The sequence below is a fragment of the Nyctereutes procyonoides genome, unplaced genomic scaffold (genome assembly GCF_905146905.1).
Source record: "Nyctereutes procyonoides isolate TBG_1078 unplaced genomic scaffold, NYPRO_anot_genome, whole genome shotgun sequence".
Lineage (NCBI taxonomy): Eukaryota > Metazoa > Chordata > Mammalia > Carnivora > Canidae > Nyctereutes > Nyctereutes procyonoides.
In genome coordinates this window covers 44,625,055-44,643,599 of record NW_026575046.1, presented here as the reverse complement: position 1 = coordinate 44,643,599, position 18,545 = coordinate 44,625,055, and the positions used below count along the sequence as shown (strand labels likewise).

The window sequence follows — 18,545 nt, the reverse complement described above, 5'->3', positions numbered from 1 at the left end:
GCTCTTTCCTCTCCACCACTAACACGTCTAGACTAGACAATTCTCTTCCCTGAAGATCTTCCCTGAAGCAATGTTGCTGTTGCCCTACTTCAACAGCACCATCAGAATCTCAGCAGGGGATGTGTTGTTGTTGTTGTTGTTTATTGGAATTCAATTTGCCAAAATATAGCATAACACCCAGTGCTAGGGGATGTGTTTTAGTGTGTGTGTGTGTAGTATTTTATATTTGAAATATATATATATATATATTTTTAGAATTCAAACATTATGGGAAGTGTGAGATTCTAATGTTTAGCACAAGAGGCCAACTTAAGAAAAGGCAGAGAGGCACCATCCCATACCTTACAATTTATTGCCTTATATTGGGATCCAATCCCTAAGATGTCCTCAAATTGAGGAGGAAGGAAAGATTTTCCTATGACAGAAATTCATTCTATGATGTTAGTGACTGACAAATATTATCTATAAAGCTTGAGTTTTCCAAAGATCACCTGGAGAGGGTGTAGTCTGAAGAAAGGAAATGGGCTGCAAAGGGTGGGATATCAGATTTTTGAGGAAGTGGGTGTTGAAAATGTCTTGAATGCTGGTGGAACTGAAGCATACAAATGATAACCCTTTTACCTAAGTAGAAGACTCTTTTTAACATTGTGTGTAGAACTCTGCCCTTGTGTGTTTTGGACCGGCAAAGAAAGGAGGAAGAGAGGACATAGTGAAGGAACTATGGGAGCATTTATATATAATTCTGATTCGGAGGCTCAGCTCTGAGGTGGGTAAGTGAGATCAGGATGGGCACTGAAACAAATCATTCAGCTGCCAACTCACAATGGAGAAAAGACGTAACAGGTCTCTTGCCCCTCCTCCCTCCCTCTGCTGGTTACTGTTTTGAAGAGAGGGGATTGACAGCCCTTTGTTTTCAGGTATGTAGTGGGAAGAAAAGAAAAATCAAACCAGTGTTCTTGTAAAAGCTTAACTTCTAATCGTCTCTGGATACCTGGCTGATGAAAGCAAGAATGAGTCAAGGGTGGTTAAAAAGTTTAAAAAACCAAACCAAACCAAACCATACCACACAGCTGTTGAAGGAAATTGGTAGTTATACTTCCTCCAGCTGTCCTTCATGTCACCATGTAGGTGTGGTGTGGCTTGCTCCATATGGGCCCTTAGCTCCTATCATTAACATTGTGGCCTCTACGACTTGAGACACCTGGAATAAAGGAGAAATTCCAACAAAAGGCAGACTGGTCTGTGTCTCCTTTAACTCAAGCAATGTGTCTTGAGCCCCTGGTGTGGACCAGGCACTGCCCTGGGCATTGAGGGGCAAAGATAGCAAAGGTGTCTGCACTACTGAAGTTCAAACATGAAAATAACTGAAAAACAAGGCAATAAATAGAGCAAACTTTGGTGGAAAACTAGAGTTTAAGTGATCCAGAGGAAGGTGAGAATTATTTCTGCTAGGAAGGTCAGGCTTCATGGAAGAGGGGGACCTTCAAAATAAGCTTTAAAGATGGACATGAAGAGGCATATCAGATAAAGTATTTAAGTAGAGGGAGTAGCATGAATCTTTTGGAGCCGGGAATATAGCAGGCAAGTGCTGATTTGGCTCTGGGCACCTAGACCCATGACAAAGAAGTAAGGGTCAGACATGGCCCCCCGTTTTTGTAAAAAAAAAAAAAAAAAAAGATGTGGGACGCTTGAGTGGCTCAGTGGTTGAGGACCTGACTTTGGCTCAGGGTATGATCCTGGAGGCCTGGGATCAAGTCCCACATTGGGCTCCCTGCACAGAGCCTGCTTCTCCCTCTGCCTGTGTCTCTGCCTGACTCTCTCTCTCTCTCTCTCTCTCTCTCATGAATAAATAAATAAAATCTTAAAAAAAGAGATGCAACCTTTATGGAAAGGCAGAATGCTACCTTCACCTCCTTCCCCGCCCCCTTCCATGGCTCTCCACTGCCCACAGGATTCCTAAGAAGACTACTCTCCTAGGATAAAAAGGGAAATAAACATCTTGAGAAGAGGATCTAGTTGGGGAGCTCTAGAAAATGTTGTTTGCCTGATTATCAATTTGACAGCTTGAGAACTATCTAGCCTTTTGTATTTTGTCTCTTCCTCCTCTCATTGTTCATCTTTTGATTATTATAAGCACCTAGTCTACCCCATGGCCTTCTTTGTTTCTATGCTAGGTGGTTGTTGGTTCTTCTAGAACACTCAGCCTGAATTATCTCTCCTTGCCCAGTGCCCATCTGTCACCCTCACATGGGTACTCTTTGAGTCTGTGTTTCATCCCCTTCTAGACCCTTAGAGCCCAGCACATGCTTGACTCAGATCATGCTCAGTAAATGCCCACTGGATCACTAATTCTGTTACCTTCTTTGGGTGGAGCTGAGGTTTTCTCCCTCCACCCTTCTCATCCCTTCCAGTGCCTGGCATAGTCTCAGCTCCCAGGAATACTCAGCAGCACTAGCTGATGCTTCATTCACTGATCTTTCACATAGAAGGGGCCACTAAAAGGCAAATGCAACCTGTGGCTTCCTCTAAGTCCTTTGTGTGGTAGCTGAGGCTACTTCAAAAGGCACTACCACCTACTCGGTTGCTCAGGTCAAAAATCCTAGTCATCACTCTTTTTTTTTCTTTCTTTTTTCCATTTCTTACACCTGATCCATCAATAATTCCTGTAACATTTACTTTGAAAATATCTCCCAGTTGGAATACTTCCTTATCTTTCCTCCTCCCCACCTTAGTCTACACCCAAATCCTGGCCAACTGTTACAGCTTCCCTATGGGTTTTTCTGCCTCTACTTTTGTTCCCCTACAGTTCATTCATTAACACAATGTCTAAAATAATCTTTTTTAAAAAAGATTTTATTTATTCATGAGAGACACAGAGAGAGGCAGAGACACAGGCAGAGGGAGAAGCAGGCTCCCTACAGGAAGTGTAATGTGGGACTTGATCCCAGGACCTTGGGATCATGACCCGAGCCAAAGGCAGACGCTCAACCACTGAACCACCCAGGCGTCCCCAAAAGAATCTTTTAAAAAGGCAAATTAGATCATGTCAACTGCATTCCACTTCCTACTTCAACCTCTAGTAGCTGTCCATTGTAGCAAGAATATAATTTACACTTTGTAACAAGGTCAGTAAAACACTGAAGTTTTGTGACTTTCTTGGCCTCCTATGAGACACTTTATCCTGAGCTCACTACCCTCCTCCAGCCTTATTGGGCTTCTATCCTTTAAATAAACCAGATTATCTGGTGATATAAAGGCTTTTGCACAACCTCTCTTTGCCTCAAATACTTTTCCTCAGATCTTCACATGGCTGACCTCATCATTCAAGTGGCATCTCAAATGTCATAGTATGAAATGTTTCTCTGACTACTTTATCTTATGTAGCTTCCTTATCCCTCCCAATATCTACCACAGTCCCTGATTTTTACCCCATTATGTTTTCCTTAAAGCTATTATTATTACTATTTTAATTTGTCCACATGATTTGAAGTTCCCTGTCAGACCACAAAAACACCTAGGGCTTTGCCTGTTCCCTCTCATCCTCTCCTCCCTTAGCAGATAGTCCCTGGCACACAGTATACATTCACCAAGTATTTTATCCCTTATGTATAGGGGATAGACTTCATTTCTCCCTCCACTTACAGGTCTAGGTTTGAGGGCTTGGAATCAGCTTTCCTGGGAAGAGGGTTTACAAGAAATTTTGTCCAAACGGGAATCTGAACTTCAGATTCAGTAGCAAGCAATGACCAGGAGGCATCTACCAGCCGTGGCCAGAAGTTACCTGGCAAGGCCTATGCAACACTTCTAAGTCATATCCTAGTGAATGGGCAAAGATCCAGAGAATTTATAGGAAAGTAGTGCATAGAGGCACTCAATAGAATCACTTGAATTAGTAAATGAACATTAGTGGTTCTCAAACTCTGACATATATCACCATCTTCTACAGAGCTCGTCAAAGAGAAAAGATGCCTTGGCTCTTCTCTAGACTTACTGAATCAGTGCCTCTGAGGTGGGCTCTAGGTATCTGTATTTTTAAGAAGAGTCACTTTTGAAACCACTGAAACAGAAGAACAGCTTGAAGTTGTGGTTCTTTGCTTCTTTGGTATGTATCAGATTCTTGTGTGGAGGTTCTACGAAACACAGCTGCTCGGGTCCCACCCCAAGCACTATGACTTAAAACTTTCACTCTTGTTTTTGTCAGGTGTTAACAATATTATCAAATATGTGTGTGGTGTTTTTATAGATTCAAAAAGCATTTTCCCAATCTTTATTTGATTCTGGGCCTAGGTTTCGAAGCTTAGCCCATTATATGGAATATGTGTTCTCTCGAGAACTCCCAATGCACCCATCATTTACCCAGCGAAGCTTGGTAGCAATGGGAGCAACAGAGCAAAGGAAGGTTTGCTGTGTGGCCACTTACCTTAACTCCAAAATGCTGGTCACATTTCGTGAGGGAAAGATGCGCCGGATGTAATTGAAGTCTCCAACAAAGAGGCTCCCATCAATTCCAACAGCCAGAGCTACTGGGGCCAGTAGCTTGTTGCCTTCCGCAAGGCCATTGCAACTGGGACAGGAAATGCTTCGGCGGCGGCCATTGCCCATGATGCTGGTGATGATGGCAGGCTGCTGGGTCAGGAACTGGTTCTCCCCAGTGCCCTTGTGTAGGATTCCTGGGAGGAAGGAAATAAGGGTAGTCACTGCAGCCCTCTGGGGAGGATACTTCTATGGGCTTATGGAGGGTGAGGGGCAGTGGTAGAGAGAAGAGAAACAGTAGGAAACTTTGACCTTTTGGGAATTCCCCTATTACCTCAGGAGGCTGAGAGAGTTGTAATGGGGCACTGACCCCAAAGGCTAAGATATCATTTGTAGGGATAACTGAAGAAGAATTGTGAGGTACACTAAGGCAGACAGTCTGGGAAAAACAGCTCAACATTCTTTGACATTTGAAAGGAGAAGGTGGAGGGGCACTGGGTGTCTCAGTCAGTTATGTGTCCAACTCTTCATTTAGTCTCAGGTCATGATCTCAGGGTTTTGAGCTCGAGCCCCATGTTGGGCTCCCCACTCAGCTTGGAGGCTGCTTAAGATTCTTTCTTTCCCTCTCCCCATGCTTGAGCATGCTTGCTCTCTCTCAAATAAATAAATACATCTTTAAAAAAAATGAATGAGGTGCCTCAGTGGCTCAGTCAGTTAAGTATCTGCCTTTGGCTCAGACCATGATCCTAGGATCCTGGGATTGAGCCTCACATTGGACTTCGTGCTCAGTGGGGAGCCTTCTTCTTCCCCTGCCTCTCTCCCTGCTCATGCTCACTCTTGCTCACTCTCTAATAAATAAAACCTTTTAAAAAAAATAAAAGAAGGTGAAAAAAACCTATGAGTATTTTGGACATTTGATGAAAAATGCTGAGGGAAGAAGAGAGGCTACCACTTAAATGTCAAGCCTGCAGAGAAGGTTCTAGAGGAGAGACCAGGCTGTATTTGGGAAAGGAAATGTGCCTACATACCACTTTTAACATTGAGGATGTGATGTTTGTCCAGAGACCAGCCACCGAGGTTGGAAGGGTCCAGCTCGAATCCTTGAAGGAGGGCTGTCCTTTTTTCCCATAGGATTAGACTGGGGCAGGTCTCATATTCAAACCCAACAGAAACTGAAAGATAAAAGTGGGTGGGGCAGAGTGAAGAACAGAGTTTCCTTGATTACTCCTGAGCTTTCCAGCTGGAATGAGAAACACATGTTAATGGTAATACAGATTCCTTTCCAGAAACTCACTCAAGGAGGCGGGTTGATTGCTTTTCTCCTTATGATTCCACACAATATTAAATTCAGATTTCAAGCTGAACTCAGCCTTGAAACTTTACACAGTAGTACTCTGTGGGGATAGAAAGACTTTTCCAATGAACAGCTGGCTTTCAAAAATGACCCTAGTGATGTGGAAGGAGGAAAAGAATCATTTAAAAATGAAATACAACTCTCCTTTAGAGATGGACAGGAGACTGTTTCTCTCAGCCTGCTGTTCATGGCATGCATTTATTATACTCTGTGTTATTTATTTTCACTCACTAGGAGGAAGGCCCATGGAAGCATGGTGGCTCATTTATAAGGAGATTGTGGAGGCAACAGCTTGTGTAAGTTAAGGCTCTTTGTATGATCACTCAGGATTCCAGAGAGTGCCAGGAGAGGCAGGCATGGGGACAAAGCCTGCCAATTATGTGACAATTCAGTGGGGGAACAGAATCCAAAGACTGTAAAAATCCTGCATTTGCCACATGGACAAATGGGAGAGGGAGGTGGGAGAAGAGGGACTTCAGTTCTAACTCTGCTCCAGCTCGCATTTCCTCATGGCTCTGTTTTCCCCATGTGTAACACAGAGCAAGTGAAACCTCCATTTCTCAGAGAGATGTGGTAAGGATAAATGAGATAAAATGCCAAGATGCCATACATTTTTAATTGCAGCATTGCTTTAGAAATATGAGGCCCTGTTATTATTTGTATTCGTACTACATTAAATTCTTAACTACGTGTGTCACCTTTGGGGATTCTCCACAGCTTCTTTTAAATCCTGAGATATAGGAGCGTCGATATGAATGGAAGATACATTTTTTATTAAAAAAAAACAACCCCACATATATTTCCTAACTTGTCCTCTGAAAATTCCAAGAAACAATAGCCGACCTAGTAGCAGAGAGAATTGTTAGTGCGTGGCTTGTGGCCTTGACATATTATTTCTCATTAAAAGGAAATCAGGCAGGGCTCCTTGAAGAAATGGCTGGAGCAAGAAATGCATAAGATGAGACTAGGCCATTTTATCATATGAGATAGCAAGGAAGAAATCAAAATCTACTAGGGTTATGTCAAAAGAATATGGGAGTCAGCTTGATGAGTGTTCCACTGACCACAGAAAGGACAATTTGACCATTAGTAGAGATAATAACTTCAATGGATTGAAACATACTAGGTACATTTTATTCTATGAGTTCATAACGGTATTCGAAAATTAATTTTCCACCATTAGAGGATGTTAGAGGACCAATTTATTATACTGAAAATAGTAAATAAAGGGAAATAATTGAGCATTTGTCCCCTTTTTCTTATTTGAACTATACCTCAAATAACTAAGTAGTTAATGAGAAAATATATAAAAGTATTCTAGCTAATAAATGGAGAAGCAATGACAAAATTAAAATGTGACTTTGCAATCCCTAATGACCTAATGGATCTAGGCAATGAGCACCAATGGCTACCGAAATTACAAAAGGATAAACAAGATGACATTAGGTGCCTCTGATGGCAGATGAAAGTACCAACTAACCAGTTGTCCTGAGTAAAAAGAAAAATTGGAAAACAAGGTATCTAAGAATAAATTTAACTAAGGAGGTGAAAGAACTATATGCTGAAAACTGTAAGAGACATTGATGGAAGAAACAGAAGACATGAATAAATGGAAAGATATTCTGTGTTCATGGATTAGAGTTATTATCATCATTAAAATGTCCACACTATCCAAAGTAATCTATGGGCTCAATGCAATTCCTAACAAAATTCCAAGGGCACAGAATAGATACACAAAAATAGAACAATTTAAAAATGTTTATGAAACTGCAAAAGACTCCAAGTAGCCAAAGCTATTTTAAGAAAGAACAAAGCTAGAGGCATCACACTCCCTAATTTCAAACTATATTACAAAACTATAGTAATCAAAACAATATGGGGTGGGCATAAAAACAGACACATAGATCAGTAGAACAAAATAACCCAGAAATAAATCCACATATATATGGTCAATTAATTCATAACAAAGGAACCAAGAATATACGATGGGGAAAAGACAGTCCCCTCAATAAATGGTGTCAGGGAAACTGGATGGCTGCATGAAAAAGAATGAAACTGGACCACTATATTACAGCATACACAAAAATTAACACAAAATGGATTAAAGACTTGAATGTAAGACCTGAAAGCATAAAACTCCTAGAAGAAAACATAGTTGGTAACCCCTTGACATCAGTCTTTTTTTTTATAGTGAAAAAATTTAGATTTATAGCCAGCTGGACTCAATTTAGATGATCCCAATTTTGTTGGCAACATCCAAAGCATCATAGTCAGGAGCCAGTCGAACATATGCTTTCTTCTCTCCATCAGGCCTGATCAAGGTGTTAACCTTGGCCACATCAACCTTGACATCAGTCTTACCAACGACTTTTTGATCTGACACCAAAAAGCACAGGCAACAAAAGCAAACATAAACAAGTGGGACTGTATCAAACTAAAATCTTCTGTGCAACAAAGGAAGCCATCCACAAAATGAAAAAGCAACCTACTGAATGGGAAAAATAGTTGCAAATCACATATTTGATAAGGGGTAAATATTTAAAACATATAAAGAACTTGTACAACTCAGTAGTGAAAAGGCAAACAGCCCAATTAAAAAACGGGCAGAGGATCTGAATAGACAGTTTTCCAACGAAGACATACAGAAGGCCAACAGGTTCGTGAAAAGATGTTCAACATTACTAATCGTCAGGAACATGCAAATCAAAATCACAGTGAGGTATCACTTCACACCTGCTAGAATGGCTACTATCAAAACACAAGAAATTACAAGTACTGAAAGAGATGTAAAGGGAACCCTTATGCATTGTTGGTGAGAATGTAAATCGATGTAGCCACTGTGGAACACAGTATGGAGGTTCCTCAAAAATATTACAAATAGAACTATACCATATGACCCAGCAATTTCACTTCTGTTCATTGAAGTGCAATTTCGCCATGTTCATTGCGGCATTATTTACAATAGCCAAGATACGGAAACAACCTAAGCATCTATTAATGGCTGAATGGATGAAAAAGATGTGTGTGTGTGTGTGTGTGTGTGTGTGTGTGTGTGTGTGATATTATTCAGCCATAAAGATATGAAATTTTGCCATTTGCGATAACATGGATTGACCTTGAAGGCATTATTATGTTAAGTAGATAAGTTAGAGAAAGACAAATACACTATGATTTCACTCCTATGTAGAACCTTTAAAAAATAAAATAAAACAAAATTCATGGATACAGACAATACAGACACAGATTGGTTTGTTGCCAGAGGCAGGGGGTGGGAGATGAAAGAAATGGGTGAGGGAAGTAAAGGTACAAACTTCCAGTTATAAAATAAACAAGTATTGGGGATATAATGTATGGCATAGCAACTATGGTTAATGATACTGTATTGCATTTTGTAAATTGTTAAGAGTAGATCTTAAGGGTTCTCATCATAAGAAAAAAATTTTGTGACTATGTATGTGATGGATGTCAACTAGACTTGTTGTGATCCTTGGATAATATATACAAATATAGAATCATTATGTTGTATATCGGAATCTAATATAATGTATATCAATTACACCTTAATAAAAAAATAGTTGATATAGATTTTTAAAAAATCAAACTTGAATGTTAGAAAGACTCAAGATTCCACTCTGAGTTTACAAGAGATCTAGAATAACGCAATATGTTAAAGAGCCATAGAGATGCAATCAGACTATTGGAAATTCTGTAACAATGCAGCAAACAATGCAATTGGTGCAAAATAAAATATAGAATTAAAAAAAAAGGCTGGAGATGGAAGGGAAAGCAATAGATTACAGAACTATGAGAAGTCAAAATTGCAAAAGGTGGATCTTATTTGGATTCTGATTCAAACAAAGCACTAATATTTTATGATATTCATAACAATTGAAATGTTGAATGGGCTATTTGAAGATATATTAATAATGAATCATTTAAAAATTATGATAATGGTTGGCATGTTTTTGAAGTATTCTTTAGAGATACATTGTGAAATATTAGGGATAAATAATATGGATAAAATGATGTAATATCTGAGACTTGCTTCAGAAAAACATCAAGAGTAAGGAGGTGGATGAAAGAATGGAAAAACCAGTAATCATCATGACTTGCCAGAAGCTAGATGCACGGGAATGCATTATAATCTTCCAACTACTTTTTGATATTGGATATTGTTTTGATATTGGTAAGTCTAGCATAATATTTGATTAGCTACTTTATATTAATGCACTAGTTACTTCAATAACTTATTACTATCTTTATTAAGTTAATAACTCCACTTGCCAATGAAGCAGACTACTAGGGCCATGTCCTGAGCATGTGTAACCTCCTAGGTAAGTGAATTTAGATACTTATTCACCGTTTCCCTCCTGTCCCATCTACACAATGGGGGTTATGAGAGTGTCTCCTTGATAAGGTTATTGAGAGGTTACCCACGACAAAGGAGTTAGCATAGTGCCCTGCACAAAGGGAAAGTCTGATAAACATTGGCTACCAATTACAATGAAAATTTCTAAGTTTGTTTGTTTCCTATTTTGGTAACTTATTAGTTCTTGGAAGTCACAAACCTAGCGGTGAAGGAAAGACAAGATTCTAGATTTTAGTTAATCCCACACAGCTCTCTATGAGTAGGAAAAGATACTAGGTAGGTTGATACTAATCCACAGCTCACAATTCTTCAGAGACTGATAACCAACAGACCCTTCTCTAATGGTAGTGTTTCATCAGTGGGCAAACCTCTGATTCCCTCAAAGGCACAGCCTGAAGCACAGCATGTGGCTTTCACATCCCCTCCAGCTCTATTTTCTGATTCTCACAGTGCATCCTGTGCCTTTTGCAAGTGCTCTCTGGGAACATGATCTAGCTTCTGTCCACCTTTTTCCTCTATCTCAAATGTTCTCCTTGTCCATACATTCCAGCACACTTGGCCTTTTCTTTGTCCTTCAGACACACCTGGTTTTTCTTGCTTTTTATGCCAGTGTGATTTTCACATGGCTCCTTCTTGTCACTCAAGCCCCAGCTGAAGTGTCCCCTGCCGAGAAGCCTTCCCTGAATGCCCACCCACAGTTGCTTTTCCTTCACAGTAAATATCACTTATTTTTACTTTCACATTAGCACTTATCACTGCTTGATATTTTCTTGTCCAGTCTGTGTTTATTATGTGGACCCCCCCACCCCACTAGTATAGAAGGTCCATGAAACAGGACTCTTGGCTACCTTACTGACCACTGCATTTCTCTCTACAAGGATAGTGCTTGGCACATAGTAGGAACTCAATAATGATCGAGTTAACGCATGACTAAATTCTAGAGTCAATAAGGAGTTGAAACCGAAACATACCAACAGCGTCAGAGAGTCCATATACCCTCTGGCCATATGCATCTGTCTTATCCCAGATGAAGGTATAGGCCAGGTTGGGAGAGGCCTGGAATGACTTCTGGAAGAGGTGTCCCTCTACAGCTACCATCAGGTGAACCTTGATAAGGTTCAGGGGCACTGTGGACTGGGTCATGGTGATCTTCAACAGAGACTTATAGCCTGCGGTTCTGGAGCTCAGATAGCGAAGCTTCACGTTGGAACCAGGGAGCTCAATTTCTTCATGAAGAACCTGGAGAGTAAACACATGGTAGACATGCTGCATCCAATGAACTCTGGGCAAGGGGGCTGCTTGCAAATCTGAGGTTGCCTGTCTGCTGCCACTCTCACCAAAGCATCATGCCTTATGTGGGGTGCAAGAACCACTTCCTATGACTGAGAGAGAGAGAGAAAAAAAAAACCCATAACCAAACTTTATCCTTCACCATGGAGTGAAGGGGCTGAGGTTATGATTTTTGGATTAATAATTATTCCTGGACACTGTTGTGTTTCTTTTTAAAAACCACACTGTTGGCAAAAGATGTAAATAAGAACAGCAGGCTTTATTGCTAGCTGCATGTAAGGAGGCCACAAGAGGCTGTAATTATATGAACCTGCAACTTCCAGTGACAATTGGTATAAAGCAACAGGGAGGCAATAATGTAATATGCCCTCTGTCCTAACACTGATGTAGATCATTAAAGTGCCTCTTATCATGTATCTCTGTGACTAACAGGAATGAAAAGCAATTTGCAGGTGGGTTGCACATATGTATATTGTTTTTATTTTATTAAAAGCTCTGATGACTGCCAAAGTCTTGAATGAGTATCTGAAAACATCTGGAATGTCAAGGAGAGATTCAGTTTTTTTCTCCAGTGACACTGTGTTTCTACTTCTGGTCCCTCCCCCTTAATATTAGTTTCTGGCCCACCCAGGGAGTGAGATGCGGTAAGAAGAAGTTGGCCAGGCAGTTTGGGTTAAGGCAGTATTGAAGAGTCCTACCCTTCCTACCTGGGTCTCAGGCACGATGGGATTGTGCCCTGGGGCAGCACTGAAGAAGGTGGACAGGGGGGAGGAGATGATGATAGGATCTGGTCGGACAAAGCCACTGAGGTCACAGCTGGGGATGGAGTTCTCCTCGGTCTTCATCACCAGGGTGTCCATGGCGTAAAAGCTATTCCATGGCAGCCACACGGTGCGCTCCTGGCTCATGAATGGGGCTCTCTCGAAGTGCAGGGTCAAGGAGGCACCCCCATTGGCGATCAGGTCAAACCTAGAGAGGGGGTAAGTGGGCTCACTGAGAGGGATGAACTTACCTTTAGACAGGCAGGGGCTCTGAACTCTGCACCTGACGGCAGAGGGAGGGGCAGAGCGCGCAAGAGAAGGTGGGCTTTGGAGGCAGATGGGCTGAGTTAGGACCCAATCTCTACCACTTACTAGTTGTGTGGCTGTGGGCAAGTTACTAACCCCTCTCTGAGCCCGTATCTTCATCTGTGAATTGGGAAGAATTATACCAACTTCACAGTACAGCTGAGAGAATGAAATGTAATGAGAGCAGAGCAGGGGTCAGCAAACTAGGCCCATGAGCTAAATCCAACCCACCACCTGTTTTGGCAAACAAAAGTTTTATTGGAGTAAATCGAAGCCATGCGGTTTGTTTACTTATCCTCTCCAGCTGATTCTGTGCTACAAAGGCAGAGCTGAGTAGTTGTAACAGAAACCATATAGCATGCAAAGCCTAAAATATTTACTATCTGGCCCTTTGCAGACAATGTTCCCCTGCCCCTGCTGTAAAGCACTTAGCGTTGTGCTAGGTTGACAGAAGTGTTCAATAAATAGTAGAGTTATAATGATCAACGCTAAGTCATGGGTGGGCCTCATTAAAGCTTTCTTCTCATCTACTTGGACTGTTACATATATTTGTATATATATTTGGCTTCACAGAGCCTTAACTTTTGAGATACCACTGACATATAACATTACTTTTAGGTGTAGTACAACATAATGATGTGATTCTTGTGTATGTTACAAAATCATGGCCACACACAAAAAAAAGTCTATTTAACACATCACTACACAGTTTTACACTTTTTTTTTGTGATGAAAACTTTTAAGATTTATTCTCTTACCAACTTTCATTACGCAATACTTTTTTTTTTAAAATTATTTGTGAGAGAGAGAAAGAGAGCATATGCATGGGGAGCAGCAGGCAGAGGAAGAAGCAGGCTCCTTGCCGAGCAGGGAGCCCAATGTGGGACTCGATCCCAGGATTCTGGGATCATGATCTGAGCTGAAGGCCCTCACCTAACTAGCTGACCCACCCAGGTGCCCTGCAATGCAGTATTATTTACTCTAGTTCCCATGCTGTATATTACATCTCCAGGATTTATTTATTTTATAACTGGGAGCTTACACCTTTTGACCTCTTCATCCATGTTGCCCTGTTTCTGATATTATTGATAATTGCTTTTAAATCTTATTCCTGTTTGTGCCTCAAGAGCTGGACAAAGGTCTATTACTAGTAAACTAAAACAAATGTAGTTCTTTCCCAATTAACAGAAAAGAAGGAAGTTAACGGAGAGAAGTCTCCCAATTTTAAGTTTTATTCCACCAGGATCTCTACCAAGATTTCAATTCTTCATGCTTTCTTGCTCACTTCAGAATTTCCAGCAATTAACAGAGTTCCTGGATCAGAGTAACAACTCTGAAAATATACAGACCCACTGGTTTCACCCAATTTGGGTAAATACTTTTGGTGGTTTTTGTTTGTTTACTTTTGGTATTTTTTGCTTACTTTTGTTTACTTTTGGTGTTTTTTTTAACAGACAAAATGCAAGAGAGAGGAGCCTGTGAATACTAAGGCAAATAGCAGAGCATGCATAGTGCAGCAGTTTATTACATTAACTTGTTTGTATATTTAGTTTTGGGCATGCATGCTGCTGGGAATGGTTTTGTATAGGACACAGAAGAGAGTCAAATGTCTTGAAGTGAAATTGGTATGATAGAACCAAATCATCAATGTCGGTGGCACACACTACTATACAACAGATTGTGTGATTCCTCAGAGCATTCACAAATACATCCTGTTACTTCCAGGGCTTTGCAACCTGAACAGGCTGAAGAATCATCAATCCTGGAGGTTGGATAGATGATATGGGAAGTGGGTTTGGGTCGTAATTAGTCAGGAAGCAGCTGAGAGGGATGGGGCAGCATAAGGTAGGGACAGGCAACAGGCCAAGGACTGAGAAATGTCCTCTGTGTTGTCACAGGACTTTGCAGGGCAAGAATACTGGCTTCTAGGAATGAACAAGTTCTTCATACTACACATTCATAGTCCTAGTGCTTTAAAAGAATTAGATTTTGCTGCAGAAACGTATGAGTGAGGGGGTCGGTTAAGCATCCGACTCTTGGTTTCGGCTCAGGTCACGATCTATCTCAGGGTTGGGGCTCCACCCTCAGTGGGGAGTCTGCTTGGGATTCTTTCTCCCCTCTTCCTTTGCCCCTCCCCCACCTGACTCTCTCTCTCTCTCCCTCTAAAATAATTAAATAACTATTTTTTAAAAAGAAATGTACGAGTGAGATATCAGAAACTTTGTGAATATTGAGATTTTGGTGGAAATTGTCAGATGACTTCTTTGGGTTTCAGAGGTGGGAATATGAGAATAGGGTTATTGTGGGCTGGTACATTTTGAAACTACCTGCAAGGTTACCTTAGGATGTAAGAAAGTAAGGCCAATATCTTCACCAGAGAAAAGCAAGACTCATTGCTCTTAGCCACATGCTATATTCATGATTTTTTATAGAAAAAGCGTTGCATTAGATTTACAGCCACTGTCTTCATTTTCATTTGGAATAGAAGGTAATAGTTCGTGGGTTTCTTTAGCGTAGGGTGGGTGAGTGATTTCATCATCCCATAGATTTCTTCTTCTTTAAATTTCAACTCCATGCCCAGTGGATTAAGGAAATAACATGGCTTTCATCTTGGTGGGGGCTGCACGGGTGCATGTTTCCAATCAGAAGATAATAGGAAAAGGTTTCCTCCTTCACACAGCAGGGTGACAGCTAAATGTATTTAATTAGACTTCTCTGATTACATCCCACCCCCTCAAAACAGGCACGAAAACAACACAGCTCCTAAAGCCACAGATGAAAGCAGAAGGGGTTCACCACAGGACACTATGTCATGTGGATCCTTGTCACCCTGCACTGCCTTTGATTTAAAATAGGAGCGAGTTTCCAAGAGCCACTTTGCCTTTTCTTTCTAGAATCTGCCCTCCCCCAGCTCCAACCCCAACACATTGCACACGCACAGAAAAGCATTTACCTGACTTGGAAAGAAGGAAAATGATGGTTGTCAGCAACCCTAGATAGGCTGGCCCTTCTATTTGTTTTTCATTTTGGATACCATGCCATAAAGCAAAAAATATATCTGGGGGATCCTTACTAGGGCTCTGGCCTGGTGGGTACTGCAGTCCACAAGCGGAAGCCACATGGTTCCAGGCCAATAGCCCCATCTGTCTCTCTGTGTGCACCCTCGGTCCTGTGTAGGTAGGGCTCACCACGGTACTTACGTGCCATCTTGGCGGGTAATGGTGTAGCCGTATTTTGGGTACTTGACAAAAGACACGTTCACTCCAACCAGAGGAGTCCCATCTGTAGTTACTACTTGGCCTCGAATGAGAGAAACCAAGCTAAGAGAAAAAGAAACACAAGTCTTGAGACAAAGACAGGAAGACAAGGAGACCAGGGGGCGTGTCAAGTTCTCCTTCCATATTGCCACTGTCCCCACCCATCCTCTTCTGGTCACTAAGGTAAGAAGATTTTTGACATTTATTTCTGGCTTTGCATGATCACACCCCATGGGGAGGTCTTAATGCTTGCTTTCCTTGAGGAGCAGAACTGGTGACATGTTGGAGTGAAATCCATGGGCAGCATCTCCAGTCACTTGGCTGGGCAGTGGGGTCTCCTGTGCACATTCCCTCTATCCTTGGCCTTGCTCCATTTCTTGACATCATTTGGCTTTTGTTTGGCCTGAGCTCCAGGCTGCCCCTCATCACTCATACTTGTGCCTTAGTCTGGCATAGAGAGTATTATACTCGGGTGAGAGCTTCCCCATCTGGCTACTCATTTCCTTTTTTGGCTTTGGAGAAAGGCAATGTTACTCTTCTCCTCCAGGCTAGGATGTCAGAGGGAATGGAGGGAAGCACGTAGAAGTATTTTTGTTTTTGTTTTTGTTTGTTTTTTTGCTTTTGTTTTGTATCTATGAGGTTGGGACATATGTATACATTGTTTTTTGCTGCCCTCTAAGAGCAAAATTTCTCACAATCTGTGACAAGAGAAAAGAGAATATTGGAGATATTTTTTTCTGGTAGAACTATCTTAGATTCTGGATTCCATGTAACTGTATTTCTCTTATATAAAATTCCTGCCATCTTGATGGAGCAAGGATGGGGGTGGTTGGAATCCCACTCCACTTATTTCCACTGTCAACCTGAGCTCTCCTCTCTCCAGATCACAATAACTAGAAGTTTCTTGAGAATGCCAGTGTCTGACGAGCAACTTCTGCAAAATCTCACAAAGTAAGAGAGAAGCAGCAACAGTCCTCTCAAAAACCACAGAGGGAGGAGGCATATCCTTTTCTTCCCTAAATTTTCTGATTTCACAGAGAAATGGGTTAATGAGAACTTCCATTTGTGCACTTAGCCCCCAGCCTACCAGGCAGGTCGGCAGCTGTATTGTTAGCCTTCAAGCCACTGGGTATTTGGCAAAGCCAGAGAGGTTCTCAGGTTTCCAGCTTCCTGGACATATTCCCAATTTCTGGACTAGGTAATCAAGCTACCTGTTCTTTGCCAGAATCTTGTCCAAGTCTGCTCGATCTCTGGAACGCACATACTTCTGCCGTCTCAGGTGACCTACAAACTGGAGAGATGCTTTCTCCGGGCACCTCTCTTTTTATTAGCAATACCCCCAACTGTTCAACTTCAACCCTTTGATGATCTTGGGAGAGTTTAGACTCTTCCGCTGACAGCTCTAATTGTCTGCTACTGGCTGCCTAACAAATGCATTCCATTTTTAGGTGGTTCCAGCTATAATCCTAGAGTCTCTTTAAAGTGGAAAACTAAATTATGAAAATAATTCTTTTGTTCAATTCCATTTCCTTATCTTAGCGCAGACTAAGATTTCTTTCATGCCTTCTGAGACACTATTTTAAAATCGATGTGTGTTGATGACCACAAGGTACAAAGCATTTGTGATGAGAAAACAAAATTGGGAGCATGTCCCACACTGGGTTTTTTTCCCCCTCCTTTTTTATGTAATTGTTATTTCTTTTAAATAATTCCTATAGCATAAGACTTTGCAAAGCATCACAGGAATAAAAGGGGCCTGGTTGCCTAGGCTTCCTACCGTCTATTTTCCTAATTCTTCATTGTTGCTGGCTTCATATCGTTTCTAGGCAGACAATTCACAGAAAAGACTCAGCTAAGACATGCTATCAGTTCATTTCTATTTATGATTATTGATGTGTAACAATTATCACATTATCTAGATAGTGAGATCTGCTCTATAAATTATAGTGGTGGAGTCAAGGCATTTTAGTGATTTTTGTATGCCATTATCTCGGGGAAATGCCTTCTTAGAAGTCTTGAATTAACTTCTTTTTTACTCCTAGATTTCCCCTTCATTTTTCTGTCAGAGGATAATGCACTAAAATTCACATGCTTGGTGAACTTCAACCTATGTCTTGGAGTAACATTTTGTATTTCTGAATTATGTATCTATGCCAGCACGCTGGAGCTGGGCTCACTTAGGTGGTGCTATTTATTGCAACTTTCAAAGCTCCAGAGAAGCTTTCTCTAAAGCTTTTTTTGGTCCAGATCTCTGGGGCTGGTATAGTCCACCCAATATTCTGGAGTCCCTGCCTCCTCTCCTGAATCTTGGCTGTAGCTCGTGGTTCCTTCTGGAAGTGGTAACTTTGATGAAGAGGATAAGATTGAATTTAAAGGGACCAAAAGGAGAATATCAGGAAATTACTAGATTTGGGGTAGAAAAAGTGAAATGTTAATAGGAAGCTGAACAGAGCACAGGCCTTTGAAAGATGCATTTATAGTATGAGGAAATTGCATGCAAGCTATACTGAAATGCTTCCAGCCTGGTGCAAGGGCCATTCACGACTCTCTGGCAACAGGAATAATGTTCATAATTAAAGGGAAACATACCTATAGTATCTCTGTTGCAGAACTAGGATTTGACAAGCAAATACTTTTGTGATCAAAGATTTTTATATTAAAGTAATAATATAGCTGTGTGAGTATACTCTATAACATTATTCTAATTTTATCAATCAAGAAAATGAAGTTTCTGA

At 41.1% G+C, this 18,545-nt stretch overlaps 1 protein-coding gene across 7 annotated transcripts in view; it reads right to left on the bottom strand.

The window, feature by feature from the left end:
* The window catches only part of TENM2 (teneurin transmembrane protein 2), a 1,067,650-nt gene that overhangs the window by 68,185 nt on the left and 980,920 nt on the right, over positions 1–18,545 (bottom strand). For all 7 annotated transcript variants that reach the window (XM_055325563.1, XM_055325567.1, XM_055325564.1 and 4 more), the window contains 5 exons: positions 15,754–15,873; positions 12,194–12,455; positions 11,168–11,435; positions 5,502–5,645; positions 4,421–4,670 (listed from right to left, as the gene is read on the bottom strand). In XM_055325563.1, the coding sequence (XP_055181538.1) occupies positions 4,421–4,670; positions 5,502–5,645; positions 11,168–11,435; positions 12,194–12,455; positions 15,754–15,873 (1,044 nt within the window). The remainder of the gene's footprint in view (positions 1–4,420; positions 4,671–5,501; positions 5,646–11,167; positions 11,436–12,193; positions 12,456–15,753; positions 15,874–18,545) is intronic.